This window comes from Loxodonta africana, chromosome 2, assembly GCF_030014295.1.
Source record: "Loxodonta africana isolate mLoxAfr1 chromosome 2, mLoxAfr1.hap2, whole genome shotgun sequence".
Taxonomy (NCBI): domain Eukaryota; kingdom Metazoa; phylum Chordata; class Mammalia; order Proboscidea; family Elephantidae; genus Loxodonta; species Loxodonta africana.
In genome coordinates this window covers 124,874,157-124,898,132 of record NC_087343.1, presented here as the reverse complement: position 1 = coordinate 124,898,132, position 23,976 = coordinate 124,874,157, and the positions used below count along the sequence as shown (strand labels likewise).

General features: G+C 47.1%; 1 protein-coding gene across 4 annotated transcripts in view; it reads left to right on the top strand.

The window, feature by feature from the left end:
* The first annotated feature begins 4,490 nt into the window (after positions 1 to 4,490).
* The window catches only part of SLC22A4 (solute carrier family 22 member 4), a 65,257-nt gene continuing 45,771 nt past the window's right edge, over positions 4,491 to 23,976 (top strand). For 2 of the 4 annotated variants that reach the window (XM_064275278.1, XM_010590062.3), the window contains exons 1-2: positions 4,491 to 5,118; positions 22,765 to 22,868. In XM_064275278.1, the coding sequence (XP_064131348.1) occupies positions 4,726 to 5,118; positions 22,765 to 22,868 (497 nt within the window). In that variant the 5' untranslated portion in view covers positions 4,491 to 4,725. The other 2 variants (XM_064275275.1, XM_064275268.1) reach the window with 2 other exon arrangements.

The following is a 23,976-nucleotide window of genomic DNA, read 5'->3' as shown; positions in this document are numbered from 1 at the left end:
TTGATTTATGTACACATCCTGGGAGGAATTATAGAAATTATTGCCAACATCAAAGTTTTTTTTTTTTTTCCTCAACACACTTTACTGAGAAGGATAGAAAACTGCTTTTATGTGGGAAGAATAGCAGTACATATTCACTCTTTTGTCCTGTGGGCTATATTAATTCTCCTGCTCTGTCGCCATACAGTCTTTAGTAATTTTGATTGTCTTGATATCCATAGATAGTCCACTGTATTCATGACACAAGGCCAATTTGACTGAATGAGAGGTAATAAGCAAGTACTCTAGGTGTCCTAGTAAAACACTGTATGCCAGAGGATGGGAGATAAAAAATGTGAGGATTCCTTCCATATTGGTGAAATTTTTTCTTACCTTCTTGTTATGGAACAAATGTATACAAAAGTAGGCAAACTAGTAAAATAAAGCCCTAAAACTACTATCATGGTCGATCTCATTTCATCTATATCCCTAATCACTTCCTTCATCCCATATTATTTTGAGATAAATTGGTGAAGTTATTAGAGATCTAGTAGTCTGGAGCATGCTAGGTCGTCCCCTGTAACATAAGAGCAAGTTATTGTACCTTGTACCCTCCACCACTATGAAAAAGATGTAGAGTGTGTAAAAATGGCGTGGAGGTGGCATTTGACCACCTCTAACTTCTTGAAGAGGAAGGAGAATTAAGATCAACAGCCCAAGGCTGATTTCTGTAAGGTGGAGGTCAGACATGCCTCCTCTCTCCACCATCTTCACCAATTCTGACACCAACCATCCCTCCCATGGCACTCCCTACTTCTCTGCTGGGTTCCATTTTCACTGTAATGGCCACACAGAACTCACAGACAATACTCATGACTATGGAGTTTATTAGGGAAGTAACAGGTTACAATTCAGGTTCAGGAACGCTCAGGATACAGTTCTTATCAGGACAGACTCTTCCCAGCTGTGCTCGCTGGCACACCTTTCTGGCCCTCAGCCTCTGCTCTGCTCGGGCAAGTGTTACAAAGCTCTTTTAGCTCTGCAGATTAGGGCCCTGAAGCACTCCACTTTGCCAGTAAGCCTCAGCCCAGAAGGCACTCAACTGTAGCTCTGCGGGTCAGCAAACCTAGCTCCACCAAGTACCTAGAGATACCCTACTTCACCAGCAAACCTCCTGCCTGAAGGCACTCAGCTTTCTTGCTCCATGGGCTGGGAAGCCCACTGAACCATCTCCTGCTGGTCTCTTCTGCTGCCATTTCTCTGTCACTGCTTCTCGCCACCTTCATTGTGACAGCTCTCTCTCTCTCTGTCTCAGTATCCTGGTTCCAGGAGTTTCTCGGTGCAGGGATCCTGGGTCCAAAGACATGCTCTGCTTTTGGCCTTTCCTCCTTGGTGGTGGGTGAGTTGCTCTGGAATTGGCTCTTTTTTAAGCCTAGCAGGATAGCAAAACTGACCAATTCCCTTGGTGGGCCACAATTACCTTATCTGCACAGTCCCACCCAATCACTTGCATGGGAGTTACAAGAGCATGGTGAGCAAGGCCACACAAATTTGATCCATCGCACTGCGGAGTGCTTGGGGAAAAAAACTGCTCTGACCCACTTACTGGGTGCGTTGGAAGACTCCCAGGTTTTAATGACACCCAGAGCAAGAGAGAACTCTACAGCATGTCCAAACACAGTACATATTTCTCTGCCATTTGGGGCATATGACCCAGCAGATTCAATGTTGCTAGGAGTCAGAATTGACTCGACAGCAATAGGGTTTTTTTTTTTTTTTTCAGTTTTGAGACCATTCATGGTGAATAAAGATACTGGGTAGAGTCTTTGATAAGCTCTAAGAGGAGAGTTTCAGTAGGCTTCTGGACTATGCCTTCTGCAGCAGAGAATTATTTGCCTTTTGAAAAGCAGCTACTTGGCACCAGTAGAAGCCAAGTGCCAGGCAACGGGGCATCAAAGGTCTAGGCAACCAGAGATGCCCAGTATGAGTTGGGTATTGTTTATGAGTTGGGTATTGTTAGGCAGCCCTATCAGCAATCCATCATACAATAGAAATGGTACATTCAGAATTGGGATCAAGCAGGTCCATAGGGCTCATATAAGTTAATAAACTTGTCCCAGATGCCTATGACACCTACCTTAGCTATACCAACACTCCTCCCTCAACTCAAACCTATGACACCATGGGATGGTTCTCTATAACCAACTAAAAAAAAAAAAAAAAACTAAAGGAGGAGAAAAATACTCAGGCCTGACAGACAAGTTAGCTTGATATGTTACTTAGGCAAAAAATGAATTGTTACTGCAACACAGCCCCACTTAAGGGTAGCCCTAAAGGACAGTAGTGAAGAGAAATCCTCCCAATGGGAAGAGCTATAAGCAGTGTACTTAAGTCATTCATCTTATATGGAGGCAGCTATGCCTCGAGGTATTGATTTATGTACACTCCCTGGGTAATGACAAACAGATTGGTACCTGTTCAGCCATCACACATGTGCAACCAGGAAGTGCAGGGGAGCTGACAAATGGAGACACAACTAGGAAATAAATGCCTCCTCATTTTATATAGTCCTTTAGAAGATTCCAGTGGGATCTAATCCCAGTCATCTATAGCAACAAGGGTGAGTCAAGTGAAATGAGTGAGGCACTTGCCTGGGGTGCAAACTTTAAAAGGGTGCCAAAAAATTCAGTTATAAAAGTAAATAATATTTAAAAAAATTAAAATTAATATAAAAATCCATGATGGACAAAACGTCAAAATTCTAAATAAAGACATTATCAGTACTGCTGATTTTTCCTTTGGCCTCAGGCTTCAATATGGAGTGCAGCGCTGTTATTGAACCTGGTCTTTGCCAATGACCAGCTCCATTATATGCTTTTGCATGTTACCTCTTTCACTGTTTACTTTCCCCAGTCCATCACTCCTATTCCCTGGGATCATTGCTCAGAATGAAATACCTCCAGATAAGTCCTTGCCTCAGACTTTGCTTATTTATTTGGCACGGGGGGATGAAACTCAAGCTAAGTAAAACAATGAACATGTATCATTCAAAAAAGAGCATTTTTTAAAGTAAAAGGAAGTGATATTAATAATTTTATGAGATTAATAGGCATAAACCAGGGCTATCCTGGCACACTGGAACATATGGTCTTATCACAGATGAGGAAACTGAGGCTCCAAGGGGCAGAAAGTCAGCCTAAGAGGAAGGGTCAGCCTGGAAGCTACACAGAATGAAGCAGAAATGTCCCTCAGCCTCTTAACCAGGACCTGCAGAAGCAATGTATATATACAAAATCTCCAAGGAGTTGGGCCCTTCAGCTTGGGGCTGGGATATGTCAGTCTCATTTGCCTCGTGAACACCAGGACTCAGGCCACAGTCCCAAGCTAGCTCACACAACAGCAGAGGTGTGGTCCCAGCTCTGGTTGCCCTCCTAGGTCTGGGCACCAAAGCGAGCCTCCTCTTCCTCCTTTTCTCCCTGTTTCTGAACCCAGGACAGGTCCTTCTGCAAACAAAAACAAACCAAACCAAACCCATTGCCACTGAGTCAATTGTGACTCATAGTGACCCTGTAGGACAGAGTAGAACTGCCCCATAGGGTTTCCAAGAAGTGGCTGGAGGACTCGAACAGCCAGCCTTTTAGCTAGCAGCCAAACGCTTAGCCACTGCGCCTACAAATTCAAAAAGGCTCTGGGCTCTGGCAGCTTGCTGGCGCTAAGAGCGAGGGGATCAAAATCAGAACCCAGGGCAGGTGACAAGAGCGACTCCATTACTGTGCCTTCCCAATGGTTCAGGCTCCGTGTTCACGACCGGTAGCTCCTGCCTTCCACCCCTCTTCGGCCCCGGGCCCATCTCTGACGCAGCGCGACCTTACTCGTCGCCTCCGGGCTCTGGGCCTGTTTCCCCCTTTTCAAGGTGAGGCTCCTGGCAGCTTCACTGGCGCTGCATCTGGTGACTGAATAGAGCCCTCCTAGAGCCGGCCGGGAGTGAGCTCCCTGTCCGCCTGTGTCGGCCATTTGCGCGGCGTACCAGAGGAGAGGGCGCCCTCCTGGCCCCATGCCGCCGGCAAAGATTTCTCGGGAGCACCGACTTCGCTGGCTCGCCCATCCGCACCCTGCGAGAAGCCGGCTGAGCTCAGACTCCGCACTGGAAGCAGCAGCGGAGAAACCGCTGGTCGGGTTGAGGCCTGGGGTAACGCTGTCACCAGGGGCCGACCGCTCATTGCTCTCCGGCCTCCATTCCTCCCTTTAGCCCTCCCTCTCCCGTGGGCTCCACACACCGACCCCCCGCCTGGGGATCGGCGCCCCGGGGTCCCCAGGGAGTGAAGAGGGTGCTCGGAAGCCGAGTTTGCTCCGGGATGAGCAGGTTGCCAGTCAGAGGCCGGGCCGGGAAGAGCCCATGCCGGGTCTACCGCAGGACCGGCGGGAGGGCGGAACCCGAGGCGGAGCCGGCCCCAGAGCTCCACCCCAACCGGCCCCCGGCCCCCTCCCCGCCCCTAGCGGGAGAAGGGGGTGCGGTCCGGAGTCTCCTCTGTGGCTTCTAGCTCTGTGCGGAGCTCCCAGGAACGTTCCAACTGCCGCAGCCTGTTTCTCGGAAACGTTCCCCAGCCGCGCGCCCCAGTTTCGCGCATCCTGCCAATCCCTCGGGAACGTTTTGTCACCCCCGGGGAAGGCCCCCGGCCGCGCGGCACTGTCCCTGGAACGCTCTTAAAGCCCCTTGTCACAAGCTGCAGACTAGCGGCGGGAAGCATGCGCGACTACGACGAGGTGACTGCCTTCCTGGGTGAGTGGGGGCCCTTCCAGCGCCTCATCTTCTTCCTGCTCAGCGCCAGCATCATCCCCAACGGCTTCAACGGTATGTCAGCCGTATTCCTGGTGGGGACCCCCGAGCACCGCTGCCGGGTACCGGACTCCGCGAACCTGAGCAGCGCGTGGCGCAACCACAGTATCCCGCTGCGCCTGCAGGACGGCCGGGAGGTGCCCCACAACTGCCGCCGCTACAGGCTCGCCACGCTTGCCAACTTCTCGGCGCTTGGGCTGGTGCCAGGACGCGACGTGAACCTGACGCAGCTGGAGCAGGAGAGCTGCCTGGACGGCTGGGAGTTCAGCCAGGACGTCTACCTGTCCACAATCGTGACCGAGGTGGGTGCCACCCTCACCCCCCGCAGGGACTGGAGAGTCCCTGGTGATGACTGAGTCAGGGCTCCCACCCCAAACCTGGCCAGCGCCGCAGAACAGGCGTGCAGCCCAAGAGAGCAGGACTCAGGTGAGGCTCATTCCTGGATCATTTCTGTCCAGTATAGAGAGGTTGGGGAGGGGAGAGTTGTCACCAACTGTCTTTTCCTTTCCAAGTTTCACAACAAATGAAGTTGTTTCCTAAGAGCCCTGATGCTGCTCTGGGGAAGCCCAGCCCCAGGCTGCCCACATGTGGTCCAGACTCACATTTCTGCCACGAGGTGGGGAAGGAGTCGTGGGGACACTGCTGTGCCCAGGTGCAGACAGAGAACGACCTTACTGCTGGGCAGGGGAGGGGCAGGTCTAGTCTGTTCCCTGGCCACAGACTTCTGTGGGCATCAAGGGGGTCTACTCTGCTGCTATACTCTTGCGGTGAGGCCTGGGGTTCTATCCAAGGGGCCTAATTTCTTCAGGAGCAAGCACAGGGGCTCCTGATGCTATCTTGGTGAAGTGAGCCAGAGGAGACATAACCATGGCCCCAAAGTGCTCATGGGGGTGGGGGTAGACTCCCAGAAATTCCTCAGAGTGTAGGGCCCAGTGGTGGTGGGTAGGGCCTCCAGCTTGTGCCACTAGCCCTTCAGCATCCTAAGTGGTTTGGTGGCGGGCATTCTGAGTTTCAGGAGTCAGGATGCACACATACTCCTCCCTCTGCATTTCCTCCTTCCAATCTGGCAAGGACCAGGGTGCACCCTCCTTCTGAGGAGGGCATCTGAAGAACTGGTTTTCTGCTGCTGTTCAAACAGGCATGATTTCCCTGCTTCTAGATCCCCCTTTCCTCTGTGTTCCTCCAAGAAAAACCTGAGGATGGCCTCTGCCAATCATTTATCCTCGTCCCTCAGTGCAATATGGCAATCATCAGACACTGTGTCTGGCTTTGTGCTGGGCACTGGGGTGTGGACATCTGGAGTGTAGGACCTACCCTCACAGCTCACATGCCCATGCCAGACACTGGCCATGTCATAGAGAGAGCCAGTATCCACCTGGTTAGGGATAAATTCTGAAGCCTGAATTCAAATCCTGACTGAACGTATTGCTTGCTGTGTGACCTGGAGCAAATAAATTACCCCGTTTGTGGGGATAACCGAGCGAGGAAACACTCCAAAAGAGGGTGATATACTTGAACTGAGTCTAAAAATACGAGAAGAACTTATTCAGGCAAAGAACATGGCAGATTCTAGAAACCGGAATTTCTGTAGATCAGAGTGGCTGGTGCTCAGGGCATAATGGATAAGGCTAGAAATGCCAGCCCCTTCCCCTCCTCCCAAATAAAAACTGCCACGGCAAACTGCTTTCTATAGGGTTTTTAAGGCTTTGACCTTTCAGAAGTAGATCGCCAGGACTTTCTTTTAAGGCACCTCCAGGTTGGTTTGAACTGCCAACCTTTTGATTAGTAGTTGAGTGCTTAACCAGTTGCACATCCCAGGGTCTCCATATGCCTATGAGGTACAGTTAGTAGTGAGCTTTGTAGGTATGTTGAGGAGCTGACTTTATTTCGAGGACGGTGAGGAAACAGTAAGGCTCTAAGCAAGGGGTAACATGGCCAGATTTTTATTTTTAGAAGGAGCTTGCTCCAGCTACTATGAGAAGCAAGAAGACTAGGAGGCTGTGGAAGTCACTTTGGCAAGAGACAGTGGTGGCCAGCTGGGGGAGGTGACTATGGAATCTGCAGGAACTGGGGGGAGTGGGCTCAGCCTATGGACTATCTCTGGATCTCTCCAGCATTGGCTCCAGACCTGCCTTGAGCCCTGAGGTGGCTATGCTTCTCTGGCTTTGGGCCCCTAGCAGAGCTCCTAGTGCTTGTCTACCCCCTGCCACAGCCTGGCCCAGCTCATCTCACCTCATTTTCTGAAATTTTTGTCAGTACCTAAGGTGGAAGCTGGGCACACTGGCTGCAGCCTTCCTTGACAGCTGGGCTGGTCTGCCTGCTTTCCCCGTCCTCATTCACCTCAGGGTGGGTAGCTGCTGGCCTCCAAGTCTGTAGCTACCCCAATTATGCCCTGCTCACAGAGCCCTGTGGGCACTTTTAGAGTTGCACGTCGTCACACACTCACATACATGCACCAGGATCTGCTTTTTTCATTTGCTTTGTTTCCCTTCCTTGCTTCCTTTTGTGTAAAATAAAAGGCAAATGGGCACCAGTGGTTGGGCTGAAAGAGAGGAGCAAGCACCAGGGTGAGTGCGATGGAGTGGCTTTTCCCAGAAGGGAGGTTGCACAAGTAGGAGTTCTGGAGTCAGACTGGCTGGAGGGCCATTCCTGACTCCACCACTCACCACCTGGCTACTTTTGGCAGGTTGCATCACTTTCCATATCAGCTGAATTGTTGGGAGGACTCAGTGAGATCATGCTCCATGCTATATCATCTTGTGGCCAGCAGAGTCTGACATCAGCAAATGGGCATCATAGGTGGGAGTGGTAAGGATAAGACCCCATCACCTTCCTTGCCTTCACCTCTGGGCACTGTTGGCATTGTGGGAGCTGATTATAATGTGTGATGAGCCTTGATGGAGACTGAGCCCCTGTCCCCATGGTGGCACCTCCAGGGGTCAGAGAGCAGGACATAGGTCAAAATCTGTGGTTACTTGGGCAGTGCCAGTTGGCAAAATGGCCCCAGGTCCCCAGTAGAATCAAGCCCAGGGACATTGAGCAGATTCTCTGCATCCTGGCTGGCATGGTACAGCTAGAGGGACTGTCTGAAAATTGTGTCTCTGCCTGGCACCCCTATGTCTTAGATTTCAACGGGCATACCCACTGGGACAGAAAAGCCCACCTGAACCAATCCCCTGGTCCCTCCAAAGAGAAGACAAGACTATTCAGGAAACCAAGGATGGCATGTCTACTCTAGAAATGCCTTTCATAGATGTCAGGAGGTAGGAATCTGATGTCTGAGTTGGGACTTGCACCTGTCTCTGTGTGTGTGTGTGTGTGTGCACGCGCACCTGTGTTTATGTGTAAGGTATTTTCTTCCTCAGGGGCTGTTGGTGAAATCCAATTTATTCATCTTGTGCAGTTACCAAGAATCAAGTTATTTTTGTAACTTTTTATTTTGAAATAATTTTTTTAATTTAATTTTATTGTTGTTGTTGAGAATATACACAGCAAAACATACACCAATTCAACAGTTTCTACGTGTACCATTTAGTGACACTGATTACATTCTTTGAGTTATGCAACCATTCTCACCCTCCTTTCTGAATTATTCTTCCCCCATTAATGTAAATGCACTGCCCCCTAAGGTTCCTACCTAATCTTTCAAGTTGTTGTCACTTTGATCCCATATACATAGTCCTTAGAAGAGCATAATGCTCAAGGCAGACTTTTTCTTACTGCTTAAACTATTGTTTGGTTTTAAGAAGACTTCAGGGGATATTTTGCTCTAAGGTTTAAAGATTATCTCAGGGCAATAGTTTCAGGGGTAGAATAATTTTTGATTTAGAGAAAAATGATTTAAAAAATAGTAGAGAGGTCACATATAGCCTTCACCCAGCTTCCCCTAATGTTAACAATTTACATAAGCATAATTCAGTTATCAAACTCAAGAAATTAACATTGGTTACAATACTATTAATTAAACTACAGACCACATTCAAATTTCACCAGTTTCTTCCCTAATGTCTTTTCTCTGTTTTAGGACTGAATCCAGTATCCCACATTGTATTTAGTCTTCATAGCTCCTTAGTCTCCTCTAATCTCTAAACTTTTACCCACTGGTTTTAGCACCCATGACAGTTCCTCAGTCTCTCCCCTTATCTTTTTTGACCTCAACATACTTTATGAGTATATTGGTTATTTTGTAGAATGTCTCCCAATTTGGGCTTATGTGACTTTTCTCACAGCTAGATTGTGCTTATGTACATTTTGGTAAGAATTCTACAGAATTTCTGTGTTCTCAGTCCATCATGTCATTATTATTGATGATGGTTTACTAGACCTTCACTGAAACAACTATTACTGGGTTACTGTGATGTTTGCCTAATGGTAATTTTACATTTCCCACATTTCTTCTACATTTACTAATTGGAATCTTTCTGTAAAGAAGAGCTTCCCCTTAACCCTCATTTACTTATTTATGTAACTATTAATTTGTATCATTACAGAATCATGCATATTTATTTTATTCCATGAGCTATAATCTAATACTAAAGCCCCCCCACCCCACAAAAACCACCGAAACCCACTATAGTTTGTTGTGCCAGTAGTTCCAGCTTGAACCAAGTTATTTTTCAGTTTAAGGGTAAAGAATGTAATCTAGGGTCTTAGTTATCTAGTGCTACTGTAACAGAAACACCACAGTGGATGGCTTTAACAAAGAGAAACTTATTCTCACAGTCTAGGAGGCTAGAAGTCGGAATTCAGGGAAGGCTTTCTCTCTCTGTAGGCTCTGGGGGAAGGTCCTTGTCATCAATCTACCCCTAGACTAGGAGCTTCTTAGACCAGAGACCCTAGGTCCAAAGGATGTGCTCTTTTCCTGGCACTACTTTCTTGGTGGTATGAGGTCACCCATGTCTTTCTCCTTGCTTCTCCCTTTTATATCTCAAAAGAGATTGGATTAAGGTACAACCCATTCTTGTAGATTGAGTCCTGCCTCATTAACATCATAGAGGTAGGATTTACAACACATAGGAAAATCACATCAGATGACAAAATGATGGACAATCACACAACGCTGGGAATCACGAACTAGCCAAGTTGACACATATTTTGGGAGAACACAATTCAATCCATGACAGGGTCCTGCATCTGTGTCTGGAATCAAGGCTGAAAGAGGCTAAGTTTGCCACTGAGGGGAAGAGTACAAGTCACATCTGAGGGCTAAGTTATCTCTGGGGTGGCATCTGGGCAGGAACAGGAACAGGAACTGGTAGAACTTTGCACAACGGATTGAGAATAAAGCTTCTGCTGGGGAAGGAAGGGACCCCAAGCATGCCAGAGAGTCTCTCTGATGATGGGTCCCTCAATGAAACTCCAGTCTCTGTGGACACAGATAAGGCTGCCCTTCATATATAACCCTTCAGTGCCATGGACCTCAGAGGGCAGAGGCCATATATGTGAGGAAGTTCAGAGGCCTCCTGCCTGAGGCTAAAGGAATAGGGAGGGCAGCCAACACCCTGATTTTGGGGGAGTGGGCAAGGTGCCCTAAGTTCATCAGAGGGGCCACAGGAGAGTAAGAGAAGTGAGCCTGGCTCCTGGCCAGTATCTAAGCATGGGCTAGCCTTTGCCTCAAACATGGCCTCTTTTCCCATGGAACACTAGTTGGTGGCCTTGACCCCCATCAGTCCGTGGGCTGGGAAAACTGAGGCAGTCACCTCTGAGCTAGGCACTGTTTCTCCTAGGCCTCATGCCTCAGAGGCCCTAAGCGAGTTTCATTTGTTAAAGACCAGGCTCTGTGGAAGGCTACCCATGGTCTGAGACAGGGCTGCTGCCCTACCATATATACTTCTATCTACTTTCTGCAGCTGCAGCATCCTCTAGGAGCCCATGGGTGAAGCTACTGGTGGCTGAGCTCTTAGGGTTGATAGCACCTCCAGTAAAGGCCTGGACCTCTGGAGGTACCAGCTTTGTGCCAACTTTCCTGAGACCTAGGGTCAGGGCATGGACAGCAACAGGATACACTGACTCTCTGCCGACAGGCTAAAGGCGGGCCAGGTATGTGGAGAAATGTGGGGGCCTCATCCCCTGCTAAAAGGGTGTTTCTGGTAGGCACTGAGAGCAACAAGTGAGGGAATGATGAATCCCATTGAACCTGGCATCTGGCTAGCCATGACTTGGGACCCGATACAACAGTTCACAGGGATGTCCCTCCTCCCTCTGAGGACTAGGTGGGCACTGGCAAAGGAGAAGGCCTCAAGCAGTAGGCAGGTCTGGGCTCTTTTCTTCCTGTCAGGCCTGCAGGCTGCCCTGAAACACTGGCTGGTATGGGGACTGGCAGATTGGCTGTCAGGACAGCCTCAGTATTAACCAAGTTATTCAGCCAAGTCCACACTCAGACCTGTCCTCTGACAGACTCCAAAGGAGATGAGTGTGGGAGCCTCTGCTTCAAGCTGACACCAGTGAGACTTTCATTTTGTCAGTGCTTCAGAAAGAAGATCTTGGCAGAGACCAGATAGAGACTGGGTGTCACCTAGCTCTGGCCTGAATGTGCTTCCCTGTTTGTTTATCGGCAGCCTCACCCCAAACAGTTTGCCTGTTGCCTATTAGCTGTGTTCCTCTGACAATGGCCACCATGATCTCAGAATGTTCCTTTGTCCTGCACCTGCACCTCCTGCCAAGTTTCTGGGTAAACAGACTTTGTCCGCCCCTCCTGGTGGGTAGAAGAACCCTTGGAGTACTAGAGGTAAGGTGGTGTGTTGACAATAGCAAGGGTTTGGTAGAACTGGTCAGAGGAGATGCAGGCGTCTCGGGCCTCTGGAAGGACTGTAATTTCTCCCTTGCGACAGGCCAAATTCCATTTACATTAAAGGCTAATGGAAGTCTGCCTCATTAGCTAAAGCTCTGGTGCAATTTTAAGCATATCCGTGGAGCCGAAAAGAAGACAGGATTCCCATTTGGAGCAGAGACCGTGTGGAGAGAAAGGAGGCTTTTGGGAAAAGGCTGGTTTGACCCACAGGCTCTAGCAAGAGGCACATACAGCCCAAAGGTGGCGACTCCTGCTCAGTATTTGTAGGCCTGGGGGGAAGGTTCATAGGTGGTGCCTTCCAGAGCTTCCCCTCAGTACTAGGTGGCTAGCACAGACCCCAACCCATTTGCTTATGTCCGCAGAGTGAAGCCTGGAAGAACTGTGGTGGATCCAATACCAGGGTGCAAGGTGGAGAGCCAGGTCCCTGATTTCCCCTTCCACAGGGCTCCTGCTCCCACCTCCACTCAAACTCCTTGGGTCTTTTGCTTCATTTCAACCTCTGTTGGTCACAGAACTCTTCATTAGGGCCTCACTGTCTATGGTTGTCTTTTCTTTACCTCTAATCTAAGAAAGATTCTGAGAATATTTTAAGGTTTAACAGCCTTGTGGCTCAGTTATTTATAGGCGGAAATAAGAGTGTTGTTATTGGTGGTGGTGGTAGCTGCTGTCAAGTTGACTCTGACTCATGGTGACCTCATGTACAACATAACAAATTGTTGCCAGGTCCTACATCATTCTCACAATTGCCAGCATGTTTGAGTCCACTGTTGTGGCTATTGTGTTGGTCCATCTCGCCCAGGGTTTCCTATGCCCTCGCTGGCCCTCTTCTTCACCAAACATAACGTCCTCCTCCAATGATATGATCCCTCTTGATGTGCCCAAAGCAAGTTGGACAATGTTCTGTTATGATCCATAAGGTTTCCATTGACTAATTTTCAGAAGTAGATCACCAGGCCTTTTTTCTTAGTTTGTCTTAGTTCGGATGCTCTGCTGAAACCTGTCCACCATGAGTGACCCTGCTGGTATTTGATATACTGGTTGCATAGCCTCCAGCATCAGAGCCACCACAGTATGACAAATTGACAGTTGGTGGGAAAATATGAATAGTAGTCAAAAAGATAACCCACAGAATGGGAGAAAATATATGCAAATCATGTATTTGTACCCAGAATATAAAAATAACTCTTACAACTCAACTGTAAAAAGACAAATAATCCAATTTTTAAAATGGGTAAAAACATTTGCCCATTTTGGAGAACAGACATCTCAGATGCAAGATTACTGCTTATTTCTAAAAATCTTTTTTTTTTTCCCAGTCATGTTTAAGAATAACCTGCTTTGCTTATTTATCCATGCATGGTTTTTTTGGGGGGGGGTTTGGGTTCTACTGAGAGTGGTGTATTGACGTCTCCTACTATTACTGTGGAACTGTCCACTTCTGTTTTCAGTGCAGTTAAGAGTTTGTTTTATGTATTTTGCAGCCCTGTCACTGGGTGCATAGATGTTCATTATGGTTAAGTTTTCATGATGGATCATACCTTTAATCATTATGTAGTGCCCTTTTTTGTCTTTTATGGTGGATTTGATTTTAAAGTCTATCTTATCTGAGATTAGTATTGCCACTCCTGCTCTTTTTTGGTAGTTATCTGCTTGATATTTTTTATCCATCTTTTAATTTTTAATAAATTTACATCTTTGTTTCTAAGGTGTGTCTCTTGTAGATAGCATATTGATGGATCCTGTTTTTTTATCCATTCTGTCGCTCTGCATCTCTTTATGGGTGCATTTAGGCCATTTACATTCAGCGTAATTATTGATAGATGTGAGTTTATTACTGTCATTTTGTAGTGCTTCTTTTTTTTGGGGGGGTGCTAATGTTTTCTTTGTTCCTCTTACTCTCCTGTGCTCAGTTCCTTTTGTTTGTGGATTTCTTTTTCATGTCTTTTGTTTTTGTAGATTTTGATTTTATTGACTTTATGTTTTTCTTCTTTATTTGGATGAGTAGGTTTGTTAACTTTCTTTGTGGTTACCTTGAAATTTATCCTTATCTTCCTAGGTTTGTACCAGTCTATTGTTACTTGGTACCACCTTGCTTTCCTCTCCATTAGAAAGTTCTATACCTATACCGTTTATTCCCTCTTTTATTGTTCTGATGTTGTTGTCATTTACAGATTAACCTCCCTGGTTCCCTGTTGCAATTCTTTTGGTTCTGGATAGTCCTTGAGAGTTCATTTCCTACGTTGGCATCTGGCTGGTACAATCTTGAGTCCTAGATTCAGGCTGTGGTCTGATGTTGTTTGTTCTCAGACCAAAGGACTCCCTTTAATAATTCTTGTAAGTTTGTTTGGTTTTTACATATTCCCTTAATTTCTGTTTATCTGAAAATGTCCTAATTTTTTATTTGAGTGAAAGTTTTGGAGGATATATTATTCTTGGTTGGCAGTTTTTTCTTTCGGGGTTTTATATCTGTCATCCCATTGCCTTCTTGCCTGCGTGGTTTCTGTCAAATAATCAGAGCTTAGTCTTATTGTTTCTCCTCTTTATGTGACTTTTTGTTTTCCTCAAGCTGCTCACAGTATTTTTTCTTTTTTTTTGGTTTTAGCAAGTGTGATTATGATATGTCTTGGTGTTTTTCTTTTGGGGTCTATCCTATATGGGGTTCGTTGGCCTTCTTGGATGGTCAGCTTTTCATCATTCCTGATATTAGGGAAGCTTTCTGTCACCAATTCTTCAGTGATCTTCTCTGTGTTTTCTGTTTTCTCTGCCTGTTCTGCAACTCTGATCACTCACAAATTTTTGCTTTTGCTTGGATCCCACATAATTCTCAGGATTTCTTCATTCTTTTTTCTGATTTTTCCTCAAACAGAATTGTATCCAAGTGTTTGTCTTCAATTTCACTGATTCTACCTTCTATCATTTCAAACCTGGTCCTCAGCTGTTCTATGACACTATTTCTGAAATCTTGTTGTTTATCTTTTAGATTTCTAGTTGTTGTTTTTGTATGATTTCTAGTTGTGAGTTTATTTTGGCATTTTGTTCCTGTGTTACTTTCCTGAACTGTTCCATTTTTTTGTCTGTATTTTCCATGAATTTGCCTGCCGTTTCCATAAATATGTCTATTTTTTTCCTCATTTTTGTCTGCTTTTTGCTTCAACTCTTGGAATGCTCTGCATATTAAAGATCTGAATTCCTTCTCAGGTAGTTCTAGTGCCTTTTCTTCTACCAGAAAGTCACCTGGTATTTTATTTTGGATGCCTACTGGAACCATCCTGCCTTTTTTTTTTTTTTTTTTTTTTTAATGTTTTGATATTGTCTGCTGTCTTTGGGACATTCAGTAGTTATTTTCTTCATTTCTTGATTGTAGATTTGTTAGTTTTGTCCTGCATTTTTGTTTTATTTGGTTATGTCTGAGCAGGCGGGCTGTGCATTCTTTGTTGTTTGCTCATCTGTAGTCACAACACTTTTTACCTCGTTGTCCAATGGGCAGAGCCAGTCAATCAGCTATGGTGAGGAAGGGCAGGTCCGGCTGAGGGGAAGGGCTGGGATGGGTTGTTTGTGGCACATACTAAGGCCAACAGGGCAGGCCAGGAATCAGTACTGGACAGGTTCCAGTAGGCCATGCCTGTGCTGCTCAGGGGTGTGATGTTCAGTGCATGGTGCAGGTGGGCAGGAAAGAAAGGGGAGGTTGTGATGTGTGGAGCTAATAGGGGTATGGGAAAAAAGGAGAGAGGAGACAGAAACAGGAGCTAAAAACAAACAAGCAAAGAAAAAAGAAAAAAAGTGTAAAGGGAGCTTGCCACTGGAGTGGAGAGAAAAGAAACTAAGAAATGGAGAAAAGGAAGAAGAAAAAAGAACTAGATAAAAATTTGGAAAACAAAAAAAGAAAAGAAAAATCCCCAGGAGTCCCAGAGTCCCACTGGTGGGGCTGCTAAGACCAGGAAGTGGCTCCCAGGTTGCACGGTATAGCCTGGCTAGAGGCGGTATAGATGTCATAGATGTCACACAGCACCAGGTATTCAGGAGATAGGAAAAGAAGGTAAGTGTAGAGAGATGAGAACTGAGAAATGAGGAAAGACAGAAAGGGAAAAAGAGAGAGAAAAGAAAGAAAAAAAGAAATGCCCCCAGGGATCCCACCTATGTGGTTGCGCAGACTGGGGGAGTGCCTCCTGAGCTGTGCAGTGCAGCCCAGCTAGAAGGGGCTCTCAAGCCGTGAAAAAAAAGAGAAGAAAACAAACAAACAGAACAAAGCAAAACAAGGCAAAAAAAAAAAGCCCCAGGGGCCCCACTAGTTTGGTGTCAGGGGCCAGGGGAGTGCTTCCCCAGTTGGGCATGGCTTCACAGCCTTTCAAGAAGAAGCAAAGATGGCACACACAGCCAGGTGTTCCAGAGAAAGGAGGGGGAGATGGTAGGAGGCACAGAAGAAGTCAAAAGAGACAAAAAGAACCCACACCAGCTCAGGAGCCCAGCCAGTGTAGGGCAGGGTGAATGCAAGCAGCCTGAGGCCAAAGCTGTTGCCTCCTAGTCAAGAGACTGTGGCTGGTGGGAAGCAGAGGCGGCCAAAGGAGGGAGGAAGAAGAGGGGGCTAGGAAAGCATATATCACTCCTTACTGGGTGCTCTGTCTCCTGCTGGGAACTTCCTGAAGCTGCTTTCCTGTAGTCCCTGTCCGCTGATCTCTGTCGTGGGTGGGGGAAATCCACCGAGCATGGATCCTGCACTTCCTGGCTGGTGCAGCCACCACAGCCAGCCAGGAAGCTCGAAGGTAGAGCAGTGGGGAGAGAATGGGTGGTGGGAAAGCCTGTATCACTGGTTACTGGGTGCTGTGTCTCCGCTGGGAGTTCCGCGAAGCTGCTTTCCCAGGACCCCTGTTTGTGGATCCCCAACAGGAGTCCAAGATGGCGGATCCATGCTGCATTAGTGATGGAGCCCTCTGCATGTATCTCTCCTCTCTCTTTGTCCTCTGTAAATTTCTTATTTCATTTAGTGCTTGGCTGAGTTCTTTATCTCTTCATTTGACACTTCAGGTTCCAGGAATGATGTTTGTCTGTTTTCCTCAGTTTTTCCGGTCTTTGCTGTAGAGGGATGGTGTAGGACTTCTGGCTATGGTGCCATGTTTGCCGGAAGTCCTCTATTCATGCTGTTCTAAGTCATGGTTTGCTTAGACAGAGGCATGAGGTTAGTAGAAAAAGGAAACTACAATTTAATGAGGCCTAAATGTGTCAGGAAACCCTGGTGGTGTAGTGGTTGAGTGCTAAGGCTGCTAACCAAGAGGTCGGCAGTTGGAATCAGCCAGGAGCTCCTTGGAAACTGTATCTGGCAGTTCTACTCAGTCCTATAGGGTCGCTATGAGTCAGTATCGGCTGGACGGCAGTGGGTTTGGTTTTTTTTTTTTAATAATATGTCAGATACTGCATCATACATTTCACTTACATTTCCTGTCCAATGCTCACAACAACCCCAAACCAAACCCAGTGCCGTCGAGTCGATTCCAACTCATAGCGACCCTACAGGACAGAGTACAACTGCCCCATAGAGTTTCCAAGGAGCGCCTGGTGGATTCAAACTGCCATCCCTTTGGTTAGCAGCTGTAGCACTTAACCACTATTCCACCAGGGTTTCCACAACAACCCCAGGAGGTGGTTATTCTTTGAAGGTGAAGAAGCAGGCTGATAGAGGTGAATGAGTGGTCCAAGGTCACATAGCCAGAAGTGGCGGAACCCAAGAAAGCCATGCACTTTTCTCAACGCTACGGTGCCTTCCAGAAATCTCAGTTCTGTGTCAGAGGGTATAGCCCTTTATTGCTTTGGTAAAGGCTAAAGCTGCTATGCTTTGCCTACTTGGAGCTCAGGGTTGAGGATGATTTTCAAAAAAACATTGTGCAATACTCCCCAACCCCAGAACCACACATTTCTCAAATCATTTTCCATTCCTCTTAATTGTTCAGCATTTGTTTATCATCAAGCTTGGTCCTGTGCAAGTATTAGTAATCTAAAATATGGTTGTACCAATGGGTTCAGGTTTTAGAACTCTGTCCTTCTGGTGGAGGAATATAAGGAAGGGGTGCCCTTTCCTCTCTAGTCAGAGAGCAGGGGTGCAGTGATCCAGAGTGGAGCCTGTCCCACTCAGGTCTGCTGAGCTCAGCATGCACATGAGTACACCTGGCCTGTCCCAAAAAGTATACTTGACCTTGAGCTCTGTAAGGCCAGGGACCATGTCTATCTCATGCCCCACACAGAGCCTGGCCTGGAGCAGGTGCTCAATGACAGTGAAATAAATGATTAAGCAATTCCTTTCACCAATCCACCAGAACTTGGGCTGGTCACTTCTTGCTCTGTGCCTTTGTTTCCTCATTTGTAAAATAGGAAGGAAAACAGTTCCTATCTCACGTGGAAACTTTGAGATCCCATGAGATAATGGTAGGTGCCCAGTGAGCACTCCATATACTGTAGTTGCTATTTATAAGTGGAAATATGAGTAGAAGAACTAAATAGCCAAAAAGATAACCTACAGAACAGGAGAAAGATATTTGCAAATCATACATCTGATAAGGAACTTGTATATATAAAGAACTTTTTATATATAGAACTTGTACATAAAGTACTCTTACAACCATAAAAAGACAAATAACCCAATTAAATTTTGGAGGCATGAGAGTCATATCCTTCTATGCTGAGAGTGACTTCCTGTCCCTTATTACCTTGTGACCTGAATTTTTTTCTTAAAATAAAGAAGGACCTCTATGGTTGGCTACACAGAGCTCACTCTGTTCTTTGGGGGAATCTTGGTCTGAGACCCTGAGGATGGGGTGGAAACAGTCACCCTGGGAGGACACAGCCAGCACCCCCACCCTGCACGGCTTGGGCTAATTTGTTCCCACGTTCTATTCTCTCCTTCCAGGGGAAGGAGTCTATGTTTTGGAAGTGTTACTGTTCTTGGCCTGAAAATCCTACCTAAAGCCTAACCCTACCTGAAAAACCTAGAGTAATGCCAGCTAGCTTCTCATCAGGATGTCTGCCATTAACCTCTGAGCTGGCCGTGTGTGTGTATGTTTGTATGTGCATGTGAGTAAACAAATGTGCAGGGACCCACAGGGACAGCTCTGTCCCATCAAGGAAAAGACTGTCTCCACTAAGCCTATTGCTAGCCACAGGAAGTTCCTTGTCCCTGGCTAGTGGGACCCCAAGACATACTCCTCAAACCCTAAGTAGGTAGGGTCAGGCCTCCCCAAGAATAGCCCTTTGGAGGAAAGGGCCATTCTTCAAATTGACAGCTGACTTACTGAACTCCAGCCCCATGAGCCCCAGTGGAACTTTGTCTGCCAATCCTGTGTTCAATTACTAGGCCCTTCCCAGATTTCCAAAGACTTTTTGGGCATGGTAACTTCCCAAGGGAGGCCCAGCTCTGGAGCCAACTATGGACAGTCATGAGGTCCGGCTGCTCTTTGCTGATGGATATAAGCAGGGGCTTCAAAGGCAGATGGCACCCTGCACGGGCCTGGAGCAAATGATCCTTGTGCATATGGCCCCTCCTGTGCTGCATGATGCTGACAGGGCTTCTTGGTCCCCTTCCCCGTGGAGGAAGTGGAACCCAAGCTGTGGCTGCACAGTCTCCAAAGAGGGAAAGGGTAGGCCTCAGCTATAGGGAGTGGCCCTCACCCCACCCTTCCCAGTGCCCCAGTTCAGCACTCCTGCCTCTGCTCCATTCTCCAAAGACACCAAGCCTGACCCACTACCAGAGCTGGCCTCATGGGTATGCAACCTGCACAGCTGCACAAGGCCACACACTTGGCTTAATACTCTGCTAATGAGATCTTGGAATTCTTTTGAAGAAAGGTCTTGCATTTTCATTTTGCACTAGGCCTGCAGATTAGGTAGCCAGTCCTGCCTACTACCTTTGTTCACTTGCAATACCTGGTTCCACATCTGGCAGCCTTCCTCTTCTTTTTCAGCTACTCTAAATCTTATCTATCTCCCCTAAGGCAAAGCTCTGACAAAGATACTGAATCAAAAAGCCACAAAAAAGGGGAGCACATTATCTTTGGATGAGTTTTCTGCTCTACTGCAGATGGAATGATAATGATGGTTGTCAATGGACATGTTAATGACTCTACCAAACTTGAGATTTTCTCAGCTCTGTTCAAGGCTAAATGCTGTGGTGGAGGCCTTCTTATCTCTAGAGTAGCAGTTGCCATCCAGTCAACTCTCACTCATGGTGACCCCATGTCCTGGGGTAATTACCTTCTGGTCTCACATTTTTTGAAGAAGTTGTTGTCAGGCGCCATCAAGTTGGCTCAGACTCATAGTGACCCTGTGTACAAGAGAATGAAACACTGCCCGTTCCTGTGCCATCCTCACAATTTTTGCTATGCTTAAGCCCATCAGTGAAGCCACTGTGTCAATCCATCTAGTTGAAGGTCTTCCTCTTTTTCAGTGGTCCTTTACTTTACCAAGCATGACGTCCTTCTCCAGGGACTAGTCTCTCCTGATAACATGTCCAAAGTACATGAGACAAAGTCTTGTCATCCTCACTTCTAAGGAGCATTCTGGCTGTATTTCTTCTAAGACAGATTTGTTTTTTCTTCTGCCAGTTCATGGTATATTCCATATTCTTTGCCAACATTATAATTCAAATGCATCATCAATTCTTTGGTTTTCCTTATTCATTTTCCAGCTTTTGCATGCATATGAGGTGATTGAAATGTGAAGAAAAAGTGAAGGAATGGTATTCAACAATCTCATTTTTTGTTCTGCTTTTTGAGTTGATGTCCAAAGCAAGACATGGGTACAATGTTGGGTTCTGAGGCCTGATTTCTGAGGTATAACCACTTACTTGCTGTGACTTCAGTCAAATCCCAGCCTTGCAGCCTCAATTTACTCTTTTGCAAAATGGGTCTCATTCTACATCATGAGACTTCAGACCTCAAACACCTGTCTCTCTGGGTGTCAGAGGTAGATGCCAAGCTCTTTTCTGTAGCTTCAGTCAGTTATTTTTGGAGGTGGGTAGCCATTAATTCAGGCACTTGTCCTGTCTACCCGCTTCTGATCTGAGCACATGAATTTGGCCTTACAGTTTTGGAGGGTTCATGCCCCTTTCCCCCTGAAGTCCATTCAGTGACTCCAGGTGAGGCAGCCCTACTCTGGGTTCTGGATATAGCCTCAGATTTATTCTTGGATTGTGCTTGATAAGTAGAGAGCCGAGCTCCTGTCCTGACCTCCCTTGAGATCTTGCTGAATTGGCTTAAGAGTTGAGAACTGAAACTATGGTTGAACCCCTCATTTTATGGATCCATGGGCAGAGGCTTGTTAGGGCTTCGATAGCCCATGGGCCCTGGGGACACACTTCTGGGAAGCCTGGGTGGGAAGGAGGGTGCAGGGCTGTGTTTTGGCATGTTGCCTGTGGCCAACATTGTGGGCACTGTGAGATGCTGCCTCATGAATCTGGCTATTGTCTCTAGGGCAGGGGTGTTCTCAATGACATTATCCTCAATGTCACTGAGTGACCTCTTTGTAGAGGGATCTGGGAGAGACTTCTTTCAGGTCTCGGTGCTCAGAAAAACTGTTTCTGCAGAATAGTAGCTTATCACTATGGGGCACTGTCTTAGTTACCTAGTGCTGCATAACACAAATACCACAAGTGGGTGTCTTTAGAACAGAAATTTATTTTCTCACATTTCAGGAAGCTAGAAGTCTGAATTCAGGGTGTGGCTCTAGGAGGAGGTCCTTCCTTGTCCATTTCAGCTTCTAGAATTTGCCAGCAATCCTTGCAGATGCTTCTGACTCTGTCATCTGTCTCCCTCTTCTCCCTGTGTGTGTGTCTGAGTCCATTCCGCTCCTTTTATAACTCAGAAGTGATTAAATTTAGAACCCACTTTACTCGGGTATGGCCTAATTAATGTAACAAAGAAAACTATTGCCAAACAGGGTCATATTTATAGGTATGTATTTTTAGTTGTTGTTAGAGGCCATCAAGTCAGTTTTGACTGATAGCAACCCTGTGTACAACAGAACAAAACACTGCCCCATCCTGTGCCATCCTCACAATTGTTACTATGTTTGAGCCCATCGCTGAAGCTGCTGTGTCAATCCATCTCGTTGAGGGTCTTCCTCTTTTTCACTGACCCTCTACTTTACCAACCATGATGTCCTTCTCCAGGGACTAGTCCCTCCTGATAACATGTCCAAAGTACATGAGACGAAGTCTCGCCATCCTTACTTCTAACGAGCATTCTGGCTGTACTTCTTCCAAGACAGATTTGTTCGTTCTTCTGGCAGTTCATGGTACATTCGATATTCTTTGCCAACACCGTAATTCAAAGGCACCAATTCTTCGGTCTTCCTTATTCATTGTCCCGCTTTCACATGCATATGAGACAACTGAAATATCATGGCTTAGGTCAGGCACACCTTAGTCCTCAAAGTGACATCTTTGCTTTTCAAAACTTTAAAGAGGTCTTTTGCAGCAGATTTGCTCAATGCAATATGTCATTTGATTTTTTGACTGCTCCTTTCCTGGGTGTTGATTGTGAATCCAAGTAAAATGAAATCCTTGACAATTTCAATATTTTCCGTTTATCATGATGGGAAGGCTGGGTGGGAAGGAGGGTACAGGAGGGGGAGATAGGAGCCCCAGGCTAGACCGTGATATGAGTGGACCAGGGAACACAGGGTTCTCTGAAGAGTCTGCTCAGAAAATATAACTACAGACTCCCTGGGGCCACTTGCAGTTTTCAACAAGGTAGAGGAAATTTTTACCCCTGGACCAGGTGACCGGACTCTTTACCCTGCCTCCTGGGCTTTTCAAACACCTTCCCTCCATGCTGGGATGACTTCTGAGGCACTCTAATGCCACTTCCTTGCCTCATACTGCTTTGCTCATACTGAGGGGTCACCAGCCTCAGCTCGCTTCTTGCTCTGTTATGTAAACAGACCAAAAAGCAACACCCTCCCTTTTCAGGAGAGGAAGCTGAGTCTCAGGGAGGGCAGTGGCTTTCCCCAGGCTACTCGCCTCAGTAGACCCCGAAGTCAAACTCAGGGCTGCAAGGCCTCTGCCCCTTGCACAAAGGTGACAGCCTGGCACAAGCTGACATTCCCTGGGACCTGGGCTGGGGCTGGGGCCTGCTGGAGGGCTGGGCTCACCACTTCTTGTTGCCTTCCTTGGCAGTGGAATCTGGTGTGTGAGGATGACTGGAAGACGCCCCTCACCACCTCCCTGTTCTTCGTAGGCGTGCTCTTTGGCTCCTTTGTGTCCGGGCAGCTGTCAGACAGGTAAGGTGGCTTGGAGGGAGGATAGATGGGATCAAGCCCCTTGTCATTTCCCTGCCTGTCTTAGGGTTGGGCTGAATTCAGGGCATTTCCACCTAGGGAAAAGGAGGACCCTCAGGGTACAGGGGCAGTTATGGGAGGAGCCGCAAAGTCTCTTGTTCACCTGCCCTCGGCCCACTTTTCCTGGACCTACTTTTGTTCAGTTCTCGCAGCCTTGTACTCCCAGGGCTTTGGCCAGAGGTAGTGAAAGGTAGTGCCCTCACCAGAAAGTGGAGTCTTTATACCCCCAAAACCTTCGAAAAACACTCAGCTGCCATCACTACTGCCCTCCCCCCTCCCCCACCCCAATTCTCTGAGTACGAAAGGACCAAGGACCCCAGGGTTCTCTGGAGCACTCTGCTCAGAAGATATAACCACAGACGCCCCTGGGACCACTTGCGCATTCAACACCTGATCTGCTTACACCTCTAACTCTCTGAGAATTGGTGGGGGGGAGGAGGTGACATGTAACCTGTGCACAAACGGCTCATCAGCCAGAGTTAGGGCCAGACAGAGAGTACAAACCATGTGCCCACTGTTGCTGTGAGTCTGGCCCCTGGCTGGACACAAGGGCCAAAGAGCTGACTCAGGCTGGTTCTGAGTCTCTTGGAGCTCAAAGTCTGGAGGCAACAGCATCATGGCACTGCACCGGGAGAAGGGCTCCACTGGCTCCTTGAATGTTCTGTGGTGACAATACTAGGTAGGAATGGCTTCTGTCACACAGGGATTCTCCCTGCAACCTCCTGAGAGGCCAGGAAAGAGGGGCTGCTAAATGGCGGTGCTGGGCAAGTGACTGCCCTTCCCCCCAGCTACAAAGTCCGATGCAACCCAACCCCAGCAGCCTGATAAGTGAGTTTGGAAAATGGAGCAGGAAGCTGTTCTGCTCACATCTGGGCTCCGTTCTACCCATTGGCCACCACCAGAATATTAAATTAACACTTAAATCAACTCCACGGTAACTAGTAGACATTGTTGAAAGCTGCATCTTCTCCTAAAAAAAAAAAAAGCATGGTCCAAAATGTTGGTTGCGTATTAGAATCATCTGGAAAATTTTCTAAACTTCTAATGTCCA